The 18,309-nt window shown below is 42.0% G+C and overlaps 2 protein-coding genes across 12 annotated transcripts in view; one reads left to right on the top strand and one right to left on the bottom strand.

The window, feature by feature from the left end:
- The window catches only part of WDR93 (WD repeat domain 93), a 58,830-nt gene extending 48,340 nt beyond the window's left edge, over positions 1-10,490 (bottom strand). For 6 of the 8 annotated variants that reach the window (XR_011438428.1, XR_011438426.1, XR_011438427.1 and 3 more), the window contains exon 1: positions 10,395-10,464. The gene's annotated coding sequence lies outside the window, so the exon portion shown is untranslated. Of the gene's footprint in view, positions 1-10,394 lie in introns of all 8 variants that reach the window. The other 2 variants (XM_070266500.1, XM_001502974.5) reach the window with 2 other exon arrangements.
- PEX11A (peroxisomal biogenesis factor 11 alpha) lies at positions 10,443-16,514 on the top strand. Of its 4 annotated transcripts, XM_005602786.4 has the most exons (4): positions 10,461-10,624; positions 12,159-12,274; positions 14,498-14,637; positions 14,761-16,514. In XM_005602786.4, exons 1-4 carry the CDS (start codon positions 10,569-10,571, stop codon positions 15,067-15,069), a joined length of 621 nt encoding a protein of 206 aa, XP_005602843.1. In that variant the 5' UTR covers positions 10,461-10,568; the 3' UTR covers positions 15,070-16,514. The 4 variants fall into 4 exon arrangements, with proteins under 4 accessions (XP_005602844.1, XP_001503037.1, XP_005602843.1 ...); XM_001502987.6 differs by having other exon boundaries at positions 10,452-10,624; positions 14,498-16,514; XM_070266547.1 differs by lacking the exon at positions 12,159-12,274 and having other exon boundaries at positions 10,484-10,624.
- The last annotated feature ends 1,795 nt before the right edge of the window (positions 16,515-18,309 follow it).

Consider the following 18,309-nt stretch of genomic DNA (forward strand, 5'->3'; position numbering starts at 1 on the left):
TCTCTCCAGCAATGTACGCCGTCTCCTGTTCTTCCGTGTCTGCAGATGGCTGTGCTCAAGCCCGCTAGGTATGAGCTACGACTTCTCCCCTTCCCTCTCCATCACCTCCAGTCTGATGCCGTTCACGCACTTCCACTCCTTGCTGTCTAATTTGTTCCTTCTTTCTCTTCCCACTACTGCCGCCCAGCAGTTCTGTAGGCTCACTGCCCAGAGCCTATGGGGTTTTTCAAGGGCCTACAGAAAAGTCTGAGACTTGGGGAAAAAAAAACCTGACTGAAAAAAAAGCCCACAAAATCAAAATAATTAAATATTTACAAAAATATTTACAACTTATCAGCTCCACTCTGTATGCGTACATAAAGTTTAAGTCTATAAGAAAAGAACAAGTAATCTGTACCTTATAAAACTCAAAACTGTACAAAAATTACAATCGCAACTAAAAGAATAAAGTACCTAGGAATAAATTCAACCAAGGAGGTGAAGGACTTATACAATGAAAGCTATAAGACATTATTGAAAGAAAGTGATAATGACATAAAGAGATGGAAAGAGATTCCACGCACATGGATTGGAAGAATAAACATAGTTAAAATGTCCATACTACCCAAAGCAATCTACAGATTCAATGCAATCCCAATCAGAATCCCAATGACATTCTTCATGGAAACAGAACAAAGAATCCTAAAATTCATATGGGGCAACCAAAGACCCCGAATTGCTAAGGCAATCCTGAGAAAAAAGAACAAAGCTGGAGGCATCACAATCCCCAACTTCAAAATACACTACAAAGCCATAGTGATCAAAATGGCATGGCACTGGTACAACAACAGGCACAGAGATCAATGGAACAGAACTGAAGGCCCAGAAATAAAACCACACATCTACGGACAGCTAGTCTTTGTCAAAGGTGCCAAGAACATACAATGGAGAAAAAATAGTCTCTTCCATAAACGGTGCTGGGAAAACTGGACAGCCACATGCAAAAGAATGAAGGTAGACCACTATCTCATGCCATACACAAAAATAAACTCAAAATGGATCAAAGACTTGAAGATAAGCCCTGAAACCATAAAACTCCTGAAAGATAATATAGGTAGTACGCTCTTTGACATCGAACTAAAAAGGACCTTTTCAAATACCATGTCTTCTCAGAAAAGAGAAACAAAAGAAAAAATAAACAAGTGGGAATTCATCAGACTAAAGAGCTTCTACAAGGCAAAAGAAACTAGAATCAAAACAAAGAGACAACCCACCAATTAGGAGAAAATATTTGCAAATCAGATATCTGACAAGGGGTTAATCTCCATAATATATAAGGAACTTAAACAACTGAACAATAAAAAAACAAATAGCCTGATCAAAAAATGGGCAGAGGATATGAACAGACATTTTTCCAAAGAAGATATACAGATGGCCAATAAACACATGAAAAGATGTTCAACATCACTAATCATCAGGGAAATGCAAATCAAAACTACACTAAGATTTCACCTTATGCCTGTTAAAATGGCTATAATCACTAAGACTAAAAATAACAAATGTTGGAGAGGGTGTGGAATAAGGGAACCCTCATACACTGCTGGTGGGAATGCAAACTAGTGCAGCCACTATGGAAAACAGTATGCAGATTCCTCGAAAAACTAAAAACTACCATACACCCAGCTATCCCACTATGGGGTATCTACTCAAACAACTTGAAATCAGCAATTCAAAGTAACATATGCACCCATGTTCATTGCAGCACTATTCACAATAGCCAAGACATGGAAACTATCCAAGTGCCCATTGACTGATGACTGGATAAAGAAGATGTGGTATATATACAACAGAATACTACTCAGCTGTAAAAAAAAAAGACAAATTCATCCCATTTGCAACAACACGGATGGACCTGGAGGGAATTATGCTAAGCGAAATAAGCCAGACTAAGAAAGACAAACACCAGGTGATTTCACTCATATGTGGAATATGAACAAACACATAGACAAAGAAAACAGTTCAGTGGTTACCAGAGGAAGGGGGCTGGGGGTGGGCACAGGGGTGAAGGGGAGCACTTAATGTGGTGACAGTGAAGAAATAATGTACAACTGAAATCTCACATTGAGGTAAACTATTATGATCTCAATAAAAAAACTGTACAAATTATAAAATAAGACTTTCAAATGTTACAGTTTAAAAAAGGCATTTAATGGGGCTGGCCCCGTGGCCGAGTGGTTAAGTTCGCGCGCTCCGCTGCAGGCGGCCCAGTGGTTCGTTAGTTCGAATCCTGGGTGCGGACATGGCACTGCTCATCAGACCACGCTGAGGCAGCGTCCCACATGCCACAACTAGAAGAACCCACAACGAAGAATACACAACTATGTACCGGGGGGGCTTTGGGGAGAAAAAGGAAAAAATAAAATCTTTAAAAAAAAAAAAAAAGGCATTTAATGTAGAACACAGGGTACATTTTAAGACGCTTAACATAGTAGAGGATGCGCCTGGGGCCATGGCAGTCTTATAAAGGCCCTGCTGCCGTCCTCATCTCTCACCCGCCAGAGCACACCTGTGATGTTTCCAGTGCATGAGTGAGAGGAGACGAGCTGAGTCTCAGTCTGAGAGGAAAGAACTACCTGGAATAATTAGAGGGAACAGTCACCTGAGCTCACACAGGTCCAGGAATAATCCGTTTCCCCCAGCAACAATGGAAAACTTCAAGATTCACAAACATTGAGTAGAGTACTAAGAGTCTCGCCCAGTGGGAAAAATTAGCCCTAGAATAGATGTAGCTCGGGTATCACCCATCAAATCCTATAAATTAGAAAATCAAACTATTACTAAGTAACTTAACTGCATGCCAGAACAAAGCTCAAGAACACTTATAAGAATACAAAAATATCCAGCATCCAAAGGAGTAGAATTCACAATGCCTGGGATCCAATAAAAATATTACCTGGCATACAGAGAGGCAAGAAAATATAAGCCATAATAAAGAGAAAAATCAATCAATTGAAGCTGACTCATAATCAAAACAGATATTGGAATTAATAGACAAAACAGATATGAATATATTCCACATGTTCAAAAAGCAAGAGGAAATGCTGAATATGTTAAGTAGAAATGCGGAAGATAGAAAAGAACCCAAATTGAAGTTTTAGAGATGAAAAATACAATGTCTGAGATGAAAAATACACTGGATTAGATTAATAACAAGATTTCAGAGCAAAACAAATTAGATGGGCAGAAAAAAAGATAAGTGAATTTGAAGTCACAGCAATAGAAACAAAATGAAACAAAGAGGAAAAAAAATGAAGAGAGTGAGGTATGGGATAACTTGAAGTAGCCTAATATAAGAGTGATTGAAATCCCCAGAGGAGGGAAGAGACCAAAAAGAAATTGTAGAAATAATGGACAAAAACTTTCTAAACTTGATGAAAACTATAAACCCACAGATCCAAGAAGAAAAATAAATCCTAAGCAAAGAAAACATGAATAAGTCTATACCAAGGCACATCATGATCAAATCGCTCAAAGCTAATGATTAAGACATAACCTGCAGTGAACAAGGGTTCCCTTCTCTCCACACCCTCTCCAACATTTGTTGTTTCCTGTCTTGTTAATTATAGCCATTCTGACCGGAGTGAGGTGATACCTCATTGTAGTTTTGATTTGCATTTCCCTGGTGGCAGTGCAAACTGGTGCAGCCACTATGGAAAGCAGTTTGGAGTATCCTCAGAAAATGAAGGCTAGATCTACCATATGATCCAGCTATTCCACTGCTGGGTATTTATCCAAAGAACTTGAAAACACAAAGGCATAAAGATACTTGCACCCCTATGTTCATTGCAGCATTATACACAATAGCCAAGACTTGGAAGCAACCTAGGTGCCAAATGGATAAAGGGACAAATGGATAAAGAAGATGTGGTATTTACACATGATGGACTACTACTCAGCCATAAGAAATGATGAAATCCGGCCATTTGTGACAACATGGATGGACCTTGAGGGTATTATGCTGAGTGAAATAAGTCAGAGGGAGAAAGTCAAATACCATATGATCTCACTCACAAGGAGAAGATAAAAACGACAAAAAAAAAACCAAAACACATAGCATTGGAGATTGGACTGGTGGTTACCATTGGGGAAGGGGGGAGGGGGGAGGGCAAAAGGGGTGATTAGGGTCACATGTGAGAGGATGCACTATAACTAGTGTTCGGGTGGTGAACATGATGTAACGTATACAGAATTTGAAATATGATGTACATCCGAAAAAAATAAAAATTAAAAAAAAAAAGAAAGATATGGCAAAACCCAAAAAGAAAAAAAAAAAAGACAAAACCTGAAAAGCAGCCAGAGGAAAAAAGACATGTACAGAGGAACAAAGTAAAGGATGACAGCAGATTTCCCAAAGGAAACAGTGCACACAAGACGACAGAGGAGCAACAGCTTCAAGGTATGGAAAGAAACAACAATCAAGAACGCTATACCCAGAAAAAATATCTTTCAATAAATGAAGGCAAAATACAAAACAAAAACTAATACAAAAACAAAGAATTCATCAGCAGCAGACCAGGATTACAAGAAATAATGTTAAAGAAAGACCTTCAGGCAGAAGAAAAATGGTATCAGAGAGAAATATGAATCTACACAAAGGAATGAAAAGCACTAGATAATAGCTATGTAGGTAAATATAAAAGGCTTTCTCTTATTATTTACATCTCTTTGAAAGATATTTAAAATGTTTAAGCAAAAATAATAATAATGTAGTGGGGGGGTTAATAGCATATGTAGAAGAGAGATATATGACCATAACAGCACAAACAGCATAAAGGCTAGGAGGCGAGAAACGGAAGGAAACTAACATCACTTGAAGGTAGACTGATAAGTTAAACATGCATACTTATACATCCTAAAGCAGCTGCAAAAGCAATAAAACTGGGAGTTATAGCTAATAAGCCAACAAAGGAGATAAAATGGGATCATCAAAATACCCAATTAAAAAGAGAAGAAAAAGAGCAAAAAACTGATGAGACAAACAAAACATACTGCAAAACCTAACCATATCAATAATCATATCAAATGTAGTCTAAACACTCCAATCAAAAAGCAGAAATTGTCAGATTAGATAAAAGAGAAGGACAATATATGCTGCCTACAAAAAATCCACTTTAAATACAAAGACACAGTTAAAAGAATAGAAATAGATTTACCATGCTAACACTAATTAAAAGGAAGCTGGAGTGGCGATATTAATATCAGATGAAGCATATTTCAGATCAAAGAATATTACTTGGGATAAAGAGCTTTGTTTCATAATAATAAGCAGGTCAATTCATCAGGAAGACATAAGAGTCCTAAATATCTATGAACCTAATAACAGAGCTTCAAAATATATGAGGCAAAAGTGAGAGAATTTCTATGAGGAATGGATAAATCCACAATTATAGTCACATATTTCAATACCCTCTCTCAATAGTTTATAGAATATATAGACAGAAAGATCAGCAAGGATACAGAAAACTTGAACACCATTAACTAATTTGATCTGATTGACAGTCACAGAACATTCTACCCAACATCAGCAGGAGACAAATTCTTTAAGTACACATAAAACACCTATCAAGACAAACCATATTCTGGGCTACATAAACCAAATCTTAATAAATTTAAAAGTACTCAAGTCATACAAAGTATGTTCTCTGACCACACAGAATTATTTTAGAAATCAATAACAGAAAGATATTTAGAAATATACAAAAACCTCAAAACATTAGGAAAATAACATTTCTTAATAAATTATGGATCACTACTACAAACCTATTAGAATGGCTAAAATAAAAAAAAATATACTGAAAATAGGAAGGACTGTAACCGAAGGTTCGGGCCCTGAACCCAATGCCAATCCAAATAACAAGGACAGAGTCTTAAGTGGAAAGGAAAGGCTTTACGGTCTTTGCCAGGCAGAAGGAGTGAAGCAAGGGCTAGTGCCTCAACAACTGCTAGCTCCCCATTAAGAAAGGGGTAGGGATTTTTATTTAGAGTTTGGGATAGGGGAGGGGGCTGTGGCCTTCTTGGTCAGTGTTTTCCCATCAGCCTGCATTTGGGACTGCTTCCAAAGGCGGGGAGACAAAGGATTCCACAGATGGACGTCCTTGGCTGTTTATCTCCATGGTAGATGGCAGACTCCAGGAAGCTTCGGTTGCTTGATATTCTCTGGACATTAGTTTCTCTGTAAAAGAACTTCAAGTTCCCATGATTAGCCACAACTTTCGTGGGAGCCCAGCTTGAGGCCATCTGGGCTTTAACAATTTGTAACGTCTATCTGGTTGTAAAGCTCAGGCAATCAGAGGTTAAAGGTTAAACACATACTTACACATGAGTGTAACTAAAGAAGCAGGAAACTAGGAACATGTACTTTCAGTTTTTAACCCCATATATGCTGGGTTCACCATAGGGGAACAGATATCAGGGCCGGTATTAAGAGCCAGTAACAGCACTGGTGAGCATGCAGAGCAACTGGACTCTCATGCATTGCTGTTGGGAATGCAAAACGATAGCACCCTCTGCAAAAGGATTTGGTAGTGTCTTATGAATTTAAACAGACACTTACCATATGACCCAGCCATACCACGCCTGAGTGTCTACTCTAGAAGTATGAAAACTTATGTTCACACAAAAGCCTGCACACAAGTGTGTATAGCAGCCCTGTTAATAATTGGCAAAAATTGGAAACAATCTAAATGTCCTTCACCAGGTGAATGGATAAACCAACTGTGGTATAGCCATATAAAGGAATACTACTCAGTCATTAAAAAGGAAAAAACTGATACATACAAAAACATGGATGAATCTCAAAGGCATTATGCTGAGTGGAAGAAACCAGTCTTAAATTTTATGTGCAGTATGATTCCCTTTATATGGCATTCTTGAAAATACAAAACAAGTAATGGGAAACAGATCAGCAGTTGCCAGGAGTTATAGGCAGGGGGGGGGGGTTATTTAAAAGGGTAGCATCAGGGAGTTTTTTGGGGTGATAGACCTGTTTTATCCAGATTGGAAAGGAAGATGTAAAGCTGTCCTTATTCCCAGATAACATCATATTTATATAGGAAACCTGATGGAGTCCACAAAAACATCTACTAGAACCTATAAATGAGGTTAGCAAGATTGCACGATACAAGTTCAATATACAAAAACCTATTATTTCTATATACTGGCAACAAACAACCAAAAATTGAAATTAAAAAATACTATTTAAAACAGTCTCAATAATACGAAATTCTTAGGGATAAATCTGACAAAAGATGTACACAAGTGAAAGCTGTAAAATATTGCTGAGAGAAATAAAAGAAGACCTAAATAAATGGACAGAAATACCTTATTCATAGGACAGACGACTCAATTTTGTTAAGACGTCAATTCTCCCCAAATTGCTTTATAAAGTGAACACAATCCCGGTGACAATCCCACCTGGCATTTTTAGGTTTTAGAAACTAAGAAGCTGATTTTACACTTCCTATGGAAATGCAAAGTACTTAGAATAGCCAAAATAACTTAGAAAAAGGAGGACAGAATTAGGAGACTTATGCCACCTATTTCAAGACTTATTATGAAGCCATAGTAATCAAGACAGTGTGGTATTAGCCATAGTAATCAAGACAGTGTGGTATTGGCGTCAAAATCGATAAAGAGATCAATGAAACCAAAGAGGGAGTACAGAATTAGACCCATACATATATAGACAGATTATTTTTGACAAAGGTGCAAAGATAATTCAGTGGAAAAAGCATAGGCCTTTCAATAAATAATGCTGCATCAATTAGATATCCATATGGAAAAAAATGAACTCTCACACATACCTTGCATCATATACAAAAATTAACTCAAAGTATATCATAAACCTCAACATAAAATTTAAAACCACAAAACTTCTAGAAGAAAACCTTCACAATCTTTCGTTAGACAAAGACTTCCCAGATATGACATTAAAGTAGAATCTACAAAAGAATAAGTGGATAATTTAAACCTTTCAAAAACAAACTTAGGTGCTTCAGAAGACACTGTTAAGAGAATAAAAGGTAGTCCACAAACTGGGAGAAAATATTTGCAGGTCATATATATGATAAAGTGCTCGTGTCCAGAATATTTCAAAAACTCTTAAAACTCAGTAATAAGAGAAGAAACAACCCAGTTTTTTAAAACGGGCAAAAGGTTTGCACAGACACTTAACCAAAGAAGATATACAGATGGCAAATGGGCACATGAAAAGATGTTCGACGTCCTTATTAAAATCACAGTGAGACACCACTACACGTATTAGAATGCCTAATGTTGAGGAGATAGACCCTGCCAAGCGTTTTTGGGAACGTGGGGAAACTGGAACTCTTCCAGCCACTTTGGGAAAGTGAAACAGTACAATCGGTTTGGAAGACAGTTTGACAGTTTCTTAAAAAGTTAAACATACACCAACCACAATAACCAGTCCTTCTACAGCTAGCGGTGATGGAAGGGAACAGAAAACATATGTCCATACATAAACCGGGACATGAACGTTCATTACAGCTTTATTTGTTAGGAGTTACAAACTCGAACAACCCAAATGTTTATCAATAGGTGAACAGATAAACTCCCACACATTCACATCTCATATTCAGTGGGAATACAAACTAGTACAGTGACTTTGGAAAACAATTTGGCTGTCTCTCACAAAGTTGAACATACACCTAACACATGATTCAGCCATCCTATTCTTACATACTTACACAAGAAAAATTAAGACTTACGCTTCATATGAAAATCATGAACTATGGTACATCCATACAATGGAATACTACTCAGCAATAAAAAATTACAAACTACTGATATACACAACATGGATGAAACTCAAACGCATTATGCTTAGTGAAAGATATCAGAAAAAACTACATGCTATATTTGATTCAATTTATATGATCTTGTGGAAAAGGCAGAATTATAGGTATAGAAAACAGACTATATAAATCCATATTTAGAAGCACCCTGTGCTCATCTCTATCATCTAACACATCACTGTGTTGTACTTTTCTATTTATTTGTGTCCCTCATTAGTCTATTACCCTAGGCCTAGAGCTTAGCACAGTGGCCAGCACTTGAGAAATTCTCATTGCTTGCAGTATTGCCCTGACCTGGGACGTGAACTTAGAAAACACTTCTGGATGGCTTCCAGGCACTTCTCTCTGCAAAAGATGACTAATTCGTGAGGTCAAGAGGATATACCCACCCGAAGCCTAGATACCACTTTCTGGAGTCTAGACCATGTTCAGGGTTCCTATAGACCTGGAATTTACTGCCCAAATGATGTCAGGATCTGCATGAATCTCCTTCTCAGCTTTCTCCTGAGGGCAGACCAGCTGCTAAGGTGTGCACCCCTAGACCTGAAAGGTGGCCAAGGCATGGCTGTTTGCAGGAGTACGGGCAAAACTTGGGTGCGTCTCGAAGTATCCACACATTGTAAGCAGGGTCCCTCTCAGTGATATAGCTGGGAGCCAAAGATGGGAAGAGAGCGGGTGGGAAAGGACTGGGGACCAGCTCTCCCCACAGTACCACATTCCAGCTGTTTTCCCAGGGATTCCAAGAAGCTCAAGAATTCTGAATGTGAAGCTGGACTTCTAGATCATTATGACTGTATATTTCACAAGGTAGGAGAACAGAACATATTTTACTTAACAATTTGTTACCTTGATTTAAAACTTCTAAATATTTAAACCTATGATATGTGGGTCTCTATTTGTACTCTTACCCCAGGCCTGCAAATGTTAGGGGCAGGCCTCACGAGGGGAATAAAGATTACAAAAATAGATGACCTTACTTTGTGATTATAGGGGCACATTTTATAAAATTACTGCTACGGAATGGGTGGGGCCCCGTGTCTTCAAGTCCCACACAAGGACTTCAGTGGTGCAGTTTCACCGTCATCTACTTTTGCCCCCACGTTGTTCACGATAACCCTTTCAGGATTTCCTCAAGTATCAATCTTCTTTCAGTACTCAATAATCCTAACAGAAATTTCCCTCACTTTACCCGGCTCTCAAGCTAGAAACACACTCCACAAATCGGTTTCTCTCTGCTCTAACCATTTCATTCCGCAGACCTGGAGCTGGTGCTGCTCGAGGGAAACAGAGGCACAGAACTGGGAAATGATTAGGCTCTGCCGTCCCCAAGCAAAAGCTCAGGGGAATCGCCATTCGGGGATGCACCTGGGAAGCTGGGCACCGGGATCTGCGGGGAGGGGAGGCGCGGGGCGCCCCGGAATGCCTGAGGCTGGGGAGATGGACCCCCTCAGAGCCCCCTCTAGGACACCCCAGACGTGGAGGGGGGCCCCGGACACGTGGGGAGCCGCTGCACCCTAGGGCGGAAGCCGAGGTTTCGCTCACCTGGGCCAGCAGCTTGGCGTCGCCTTAGTAACCACCACTTCCGGTCCAGACCGGAAGCCCTGGAGGCGGCTCTCAGGAAGTGCGCCCGCCCCCGGGGGCGGGGACCGGCGGCGCGCGGACGCACTGGGCACTGGGCCCCGAACCCCGGGCCCGCGGGCCTTTGGGCTGGGTGCTATGGACGCTTTCACACGCTTCAGCAACCAGACCCAGGGCCGGGACCGACTCTTCAGGTGAGTCCGCGCCGGCGGCCGCCGCCCCTCGTCGGCAGCCCGGGCCCGCGGCAGGCGGGGGGCTCCGCTCAGGTCCTCCCAGGAGGTTCCTGTAAGAGACACAGGCTTGGGTTTGGCGTTTGTGTCTGGGGAAAGCCGAGCGCTGGGTTGTGGCTTCCAGTACCCCGTGAAACGCTCGTGGAGAGTCGGGAATCTCATTTATCTTCCTTATCTTCCCGGGCGGCCGCGTCCCCCTCGATGAGACGCGGCACGGGGCACAGTATGTAAACTGGGAGCGAGATCCATTGCGGAGAGCTCGAGAGGCGCTGACTGCACCGCCTGGTAACCGGCTATGGTGGCTTTCATGACAATTAATTCATGATGTTTCTTTTAGAAATTTGGTTGATGCTTGCTCAAGAATGAGAAAGGATGGTGCAGTTTGGTTTAACAGCCTTTCCTCCTCTTCTGGCTGTGCAGGTGGTAATGCAAACAGACCAGTAAGAATAGCTGCGATGATACTTTTGGAAGCTGACTTCATGCCAGATACTGTTCTCAGTGTCTTACAACTGTTAACTCGCTTAACCCGCTTCACAACCCTGTGAGGGCAATGCTTAAATCATCCCCATTTCCCAGATGGGAAACTAAAGCAAAAGATTTGTAGGTACTAAGTGGCAGAGCTGAGAGATTTAAATCCACACGGTTGACTTCAGGGCGTACCTCTTTAACTACCCAGACAAACTACCTTTCTAATTAATTTGGTAGATTTTAAAAATGGTTGCATTATATACAGCTTCATTAAAATAGAAGCCTACAATCCCAGTGTACACAGAACGTACCCTGCTAGGTTTATCAACAAGATTGGTTAGTAAAATAATTGTTTTGGATATCCTTATTCAGCAAGATCTGAGATCTCTGGTATTCATTTCCCAATCCCCTTGGTGATCTATTGCTTATGTGAACAAACTGGCACTCATAAATAATGCCTTGTTTTTAGACGCATTTATATAAAATGCTAATTTGTTTTGAAAGACACATAAAGACATATCTATACTTATTTATGTGTTGGTGTGTATTTGGTCCTTTTATAAAATGTTAAGCAATTTTCAAACTGTGGATTTTTCATTTGGTTCTGGTTTGAGTGTGTGTCCTGTCACATGAGAAGTTGATTAACTACATGATAAAAATAAATCTGAAAAATCATTCTACACTGGAGAAAATAAAGATTATGAAACTCTGCAGACTTAACACGAGGTAGATTCGTGTGCAGTTTACCGCTTTGACTATATCCATTTCTCTGTGCCAGCAGAAGGCCTTTTGAAGGCTCCTCACTGTATTGTTGTGGTTCTCTTCGTTACCTTTGTGTTGCATTTCCGTCACATGTCCTACCCTTTGGCCCTGTGGATGACTATTGCAGAACTTTGCTCTCGTAAGAGCTTACATGAGAAATAGTGTCGGTAACTTTAGCTTTAGCAAAACATGTCTCTCCTTCCCTTACTTCATGAATCAAGTTTTGTTTGGTTTGTAAATCATTCTCCTCATTTTTTTTCCATTTCAGAGCTACTCAGTACACATGCATGTTGCTTAGATATTTGTTAGAGCCTAAAGCTGGCAAAGAGAAGGTGGTAATGAAGCTCAAGAAACTGGAGTCCAGTGTGAGCACTGGCCGTAAATGTAAGTACCCTGTCTCTTGAGGGACAGTGGCTCCTGGCGTAGAATCCTCAGACACTGTAATTCACAAGATACTTTCTAGATTGTTAATTTCTAGTCAGCCAGGTTTATTGATGAAGTCGACTGGTAAGACTGCCGTCATGGAACCGTAGGCCGGAAAGGTTGAATGTTTTGCTTCAGACTATTCACACACACTCTCCTGTGTTCACATTTGTTGCTACACTGTATCTTTCTGATTAATCATAACCCCTGGGATGTACAGTGTGTCAGTTCTTTAGTTCTTTTTCTTTTCTTTTTTTTTTTTTTTTGAGGAAGATTAGCCCTGAGCTAACATCTGCTGCCAATCCTCCTCTTTTTGCTGAGGAAAACTGGCCCTGAGCTAACATCTGTGCCCATCTTCCTCTACTTTATACATGGGATGCCTGCCATAGCATGGCTTGCCAAGTGGTGCCATGTCTGCACCCGGGATCCGAATAGGCGAACCCTGGGCCGCCAAAGTAGAACATGTACACTTAACCACTGAGCCACTGGGCTGGCCCCTCTTCTTTAGTTCTTACAATCACAAAATGTTTTGGCAATCCCTGACATGAGCTTCTGGCTCCTGGGAGCGCTTTGTATTCCCTAGAAGAACAGAATAGCTTTATCTCGGACCTCTTGTCTTTCCCTCTTCCTCTCTTGAGGGATTGCTAGAGGAAATGGATGGATACATTTTAATAGACCATTTCTGGGGTGGTTTCATGTTAAAGGCAAAAAGTGAAGTCAGTGTTCTGCACTCATTTCGTTCACTTTAATAATAAAGCATACTGGAAAATCCCATACTTATAAGAACAGTTGCATGCCTGACTCCTAGCTGTTTGATGAGAACAATATGTTGCTACAGTAGGTAAGTAGAGGTGTTAGAATGGAATGTAGAAATCAGATGTTGATCAATTATTTTTGAGCACCTACTTCATATAGGTATAGTCCTGAGCTTTCTGGGAGAACTCAGTTCACATGGACAAATAAGATGGTAAGATTTAGTACCAGATATGTTGGCTGGGGTAGAGGAAAAGAAAGGTGTTTTGGAAGAGGTGGAACTTGAGGTGTGGCTAGAGAGAGAAGGAAGGAGAGCATTCTTGAAGGGCGGTGTCCTCTGGTGAAGTTTCAGAACTGTTATGAGCAAACCATTGCATTGAAGGATCAATGAGGAAATTAGTTTGACGGAGAGAAGACTTAGGCTGTCAGGCAGCAGGATGGGAAGGTTGAGTAAGTGTTTCTGGATGGCTTCAAAGACCAGGATTAGTTGTTCTCAGATTCTTAATGTTGGAGCGCAAAGGTCCTTTAGAGGTCACTAGTCTCTGAAGTCCAGAAAGGACTTAACCCAAGGTCACTCAGCCAGTTAGTGCAAGAGCCAGACCTAGAACCAGCCATTATTTGTTACATATTCTGTTTTGTGTTATTTTTGACAAAATAATATCAAACATTCTTCTGAGATTGTAGGTTTCCTGAGATAGCTAATTTTGAGCATTTGCTGAGTCTTAAGACATAGTCCTTTAAGGAAAGTACTTATTTTTTGTCCTCCGTAGTGTTTAGTACTATGACTCACTCTGAGTTGATTGATGCCTCCCTGAGTAATTGAATTACCTGCTTAGATAAGGACCTGCCCTGCAATGATTGATTCAATCAACCAGGAGTCACAGATGACAATATTAATTGTCATATCCACTAAATCCTACCATCTCTACTTGGTCTTCTTGACAGTAGGGAGCCAAAAGGGATTTGGACCAGAAAATGGCAAAATGATAATGGTGCTTTTTTAAAAAGTGATCTTTTGTCTGGAAAGTAAATAAAATGTAAAGCCTCAGACACTCCACAAGCATGTTGCGTCTGGAGGTCATGTTATCATAGTACCTTCCTTCTAAAGAAGCGTGGGTGGTAACATTGAGTGATTGAATGTAACAATTCACACTCATGATTGATCTTGCCTGAAGTGTGTTGTAAGTCAACGTTAGGGCATTCACTGGAATGGAGGTGATAAATTTAAAGAATCACTGTCTTTTTTGCCTTCCAGATCATTTTGGTGTCCTTAACACACTGTAACGTCCTTCTCCTTTCCTGAGCAAAGACTGAGCCTCAGCGACAGCCAGCTGTTAAACCAGCACTGGCTTCTCACCCTCATACAGGGATTCTGCCTTCCTGTTACATACTTATGAAGTAATTAGTAACTGTCGCGGGTTCTTCTTGCAGGGTTCAGACTGGGCAACGTGGTACACGCTGTGCAGGCAACTCAGCAGAGCATTCACGCCGCTGACCTGGTGCCCCGTTTTTGCCTAACGCTAGCCAACCTGAACCGTGTGATTTATTTCATCTGTGACACCGTCCTCTGGGTGAGGAGCGTGGGGCTCGCCTCTGGCGTTAACAAAGAGAAATGGCAAATGTGGGCTGCCCGCCATTACTGCTGTTCTGTCCTGCTGAGCCTGCTCAGGGACCTGTATGAAATCTCCCTGCAGATGGAACAGGTTGCACACGACAGGGCAAAGAGGGAGGAATCATCATCCCAGGTTCCTCTGGGGTACAGCGTGGCTGATGAGGAAACAGAGTGGCTGCAGTCCTTTCTCCTTCTCCTGTTCCGGTCTCTGAAGAAGCATCCTCCCTTGCTCCTGGACACGGTGAAGAACGTCTGTGACATCCTGAACCCTCTGGACCAGCTGGGGATCTATAAGTCCAATCCTGGCCTCATTGGCCTTGGATGTCTCGTGTCCTCTATAGCAGGCATCATCACGGTGGCATATCCGCAGATGAAGCTGAAGACCCACTGAGGTGGTTTCAGGCTGACGACTGGGACCTGCTTTAACCGGTGACCTCTTAGCGGAATGGACGTTTGCATTAGGCACAGGCCGTGTCGCACTGTGCTTAACGACTTGTTCACGTGAGCGTTTAGTGACCTGCGAAGTGAGCAGAGGTGGGGCAAGAATGGAGAAGGGGAGAGCATGAAGATTTATGTATGTTATTTCAAGGGCTGGAGTGTCTTCTGAATTTCTGAGTATTTTCCCTTCATGTAACATCTATTGATCATCTCTTATGCACTTAGTGTTTGCTGAATGAATAAAAGTTGAAAGAAAAAAATTGAAAAAGGCCCAGACTAACAAGTGAGCACTAATGTGCAGTGACTTTTGGGCTGTGTGCCTCACTGCTTTTGCACGAATCCAGTAGGTCTGATGCACAGCCGTCTCTCAGATCCGGTCGAGGCCCCTTATTCCTCTGATCAGTTACCTGCCTTCCTCCATAGATGCCAGTGCCGGGCTGGAGGGGAGCTGGGCTTGTAGCCTCTGAAATTGCTGGCCCTTCCATCACTGCACTCCTGTCCTTCTGTCCAGAAGTAGAATCAGAAGCAGATAGAAAGGACTTGAGGTAAAAATAATGTGGAAGGTCAAAACAGGTGCCTCTGGTTAGCCTGTGACAGATGAGGAAGCTAACGTTAAAAAAACAGGCCAGAACCTCATTCCTCTAACTCCCAACCCAGTGGTCTCTGCATGGTATTTCCTGCTCGCGTGGCATTGTGAGACTCCCCAGAATCCTGTGCGAAAAGCCTTTTTTAGAACCTTTGTGAGTCAGTGGTTTGTATTCTGTTCTACAAAAGTTAAGACTATACCTAGACGTATCAGCTAGATTGTTTTATTTAAAGCCATATAACAGTTTGGGCATTTCTACATTAAGTTTCATAAAAATTTATGCGGTTAAAAAATTTGATGGGCACTCTCAATGTAGGAGGGTCAGAATTTTCTATGATAAATCAAACTTCCTGTGCGTGGATGGGTTGGGGGGGTGGACAGGGGCAGTAAGGGGCCAGTGAAGAGGACAGTCACTCACTGTGCTCCTCCTTCCCGTCTTGGGTGTTGGGTTCTTATTTGTGATTACAGATCCTCTAATTTGAGGGAAGTCAAGCAGAGAAATTGGATACCATCGGGTCGGAGGCATACGTCAGCCCTCCCGGTAAAGCCATCTCATTTGTCTGAGTGGAAATGAGAAAAGAAACGTGCGCTAAATAAATTTCCCGTAAATGTCATTGAGACTTAGGTCCTTGGCTCTTTATTTTTAAAGTGATCCATCAAGACACGGTTTTTGAGAAAGAACATTTTGAGGATTTTAAGAGAAATGAAAGCTGCTAGATCAGGGCAAATAGAAAGTTTTAATAACTATTTTTACTTTGTCCAGATCCTGTACTGTAGTAGATTAATTATGTCTAATAAATTTCTAGACAAAATTGACTCGTGTGTCTGTGAATGTGTTCTGGGAATGGAGAAGAGTTAAAGGTGAGGTGATCCAGAGAGAGTCTTAATCAGAGTCTACCCAGTTGGTAGGGTGAGCTCTGGGAAAATGAGTTCTCGCCGGGAAGATCCAGTGTGAGGAGGAGGATGAAGAAAGATTTAGACGTAGAACGTCTGGGTTGAAGGAGACCTCTAAGACAACACATCCAGGCTGCTGCCCCAGAGAGGGCCCTCTCAGTCAGCCCTGTGGGTGGGGCGTTGCCTTCTGCCTGGAGAAGTCGGCCTTGAATCCGCGGTGGCACCTTACGGTGGTGTCCATCCTGGTACTTCTGTTTTCTGCAAGTTAGGGTGGGTGGTGGGGAGTTTGGGAAATGCCACCTCTTCTAGTTCGTGAAAACCTTAGTGGTGCCCTGGTAGCTCCCTCCCTGTGCATCTTTCTCCTTCTTAACTAACTATCCCCACTTCCGAGCCACCACAGTCATGAGGGACTCTAGAAACCAAAGACGTCCCTAACAGAGTACAGGCCAGCACTTTTGCCACTGAGCATTGTTGCCCGAGAATTTATTTATTCAACAACGAATGTTTGAGTGCCGTGCTTAGTTTTGGGATCCACTTGTGCCCAAGATGACTGAGGGCCCTGTGCTCATGCAGTGGTGGCGGGGGAGGCAGGTAGGGATGGGGAAGAAAGAAGATAATTCTGTGTCCTTCAAGCTGCTGGGAAACGGACTGCCGCCGAGGGACTCTCCTGGGCCCTTTCACCACTTTTCACCTCTCACCCACATTCTGGACTCCCAGCTGAAGCGGCCAAAGGACCAGCTTTGTCAGCAGAGCTTTCAGGCACAGAGCCCTGTGCTCCCTCTGGCGCAAAGCCCTTCCTCCAGTTGCTTAAACTGCCCTCTGGCCCGGGTTGCGTTCCACACACAGCTGCATGGATAATTTGTCCTCTGAGGGCAGAGGCCACTTCTTTGTATACTTCCCTTCCTCTCCATTACTGTCTTATATTTTAAAAGTCTAGGTTGGGTTAATATTAAATGCATCGCATTTTTATTACTCCTTTTGGGGGCTCCCTGCTTGCCTCCCCTCCCTTTCCTGACTCCTCACTGCCTGGTTTATTATATCACAGAAACAGAATTGACTCCCAAGGATCTGCCATAAAGCTCCATTTCTCCCCACCCCTCGCCTCTTCCTCCCATTGCCCACAGCGTACAACTCAGTAGAGAGGTAACAATAGATAGAGTTCTCCCAAGAAGGAAAATAGGTTGTGTCTTCCTATTACCCATTTGAATTAAAAGGCCCTCCTTCGACAGCCGGAAACCATGGCTTACACCACAGTCGTCCATCACCTTTGAAGCCGCTGATTAGAATTTGGGCTCCTGCCCGACTTGATGCTAAGAAAGGGTTGGGAGTTGACGGTCCTGGGTTGTCTGGATGCTGTCGATGTAACAAAATCTTGGTCGACACTGTCCCTTTTCCAGACCAGACAAAATCTGGTTGGCTTTCTTGCTGCATGTTCTGGTGGCATCTTAGACCAGGTAGAGGTCCGTAAACTTTCTTGAGATCTAGGAATTTACAGAGGTTGAAATTCCTCCCCCAGAGGCAAGATTGTTAAGGAGTCAACCCCCAGCTCCGCTTCTCTTTGTCACTGAGAGCACTTTATCTTCATAATCAAAGGGTAGTACGTTTAGGTGAACTCTGTTCAGGTTTAAATCTTACTGTTCAAAATTCCCTCTTGACAGTAGATAGTAAGTGATGAGGGAAATAGGTTGAAAATGGTCCCACAGGACCTTCTGT

Source organism: Equus caballus, chromosome 1, assembly GCF_041296265.1.
Source record: "Equus caballus isolate H_3958 breed thoroughbred chromosome 1, TB-T2T, whole genome shotgun sequence".
Taxonomy (NCBI): Eukaryota; Metazoa; Chordata; class Mammalia; order Perissodactyla; family Equidae; genus Equus; species Equus caballus.